The 276-nt window shown below is 68.1% G+C and overlaps 1 protein-coding gene across 1 annotated transcript in view; it reads left to right on the top strand.

The window, feature by feature from the left end:
• PIEZO1 (piezo-type mechanosensitive ion channel component 1) overlaps positions 1-276 on the top strand; it is a gene marked incomplete at both ends in the record, with an annotated part of 3,444 nt that overhangs the window by 2,930 nt on the left and 238 nt on the right. Inside the window, one exon of the mRNA XM_010159489.1 lies at positions 144-256. Within this exon, the coding sequence (XP_010157791.1) occupies positions 144-256 (113 nt within the window). The remainder of the gene's footprint in view (positions 1-143; positions 257-276) is intronic.

Raw genomic sequence — 276 nt, 5'->3', positions numbered from 1 at the left:
GAGAGCCAGCCGGTAAATCCCCCCTTCCCAAACCCACTCCCGTCTCCATCCCACTGTGGGGCTGGCAGAGCCGGGGGGGGTGTTCCAGGGCATCCTTGGGCGTGGGGACTGAGCCGTGTGCCCCCCCATCGCCCCGGTGCTAGGTGGCCATGCAGTTCATCACGCTGTACGGCTACGAGGACATCGTGACGGCCCGCATCGAGGGCAGCTCGGGCTCACTCTGGAGCATCAGCCCCCCCAGCCGGGTGCGAATGCGGCGGGGGCTTCAGAAGCGAC

Source organism: Eurypyga helias, unplaced genomic scaffold, assembly GCF_000690775.1.
Source record: "Eurypyga helias isolate BGI_N326 unplaced genomic scaffold, ASM69077v1 scaffold43869, whole genome shotgun sequence".
Taxonomy (NCBI): domain Eukaryota; kingdom Metazoa; phylum Chordata; class Aves; order Eurypygiformes; family Eurypygidae; genus Eurypyga; species Eurypyga helias.
This window is presented reverse-complemented; position numbering and strand designations above follow the sequence as displayed.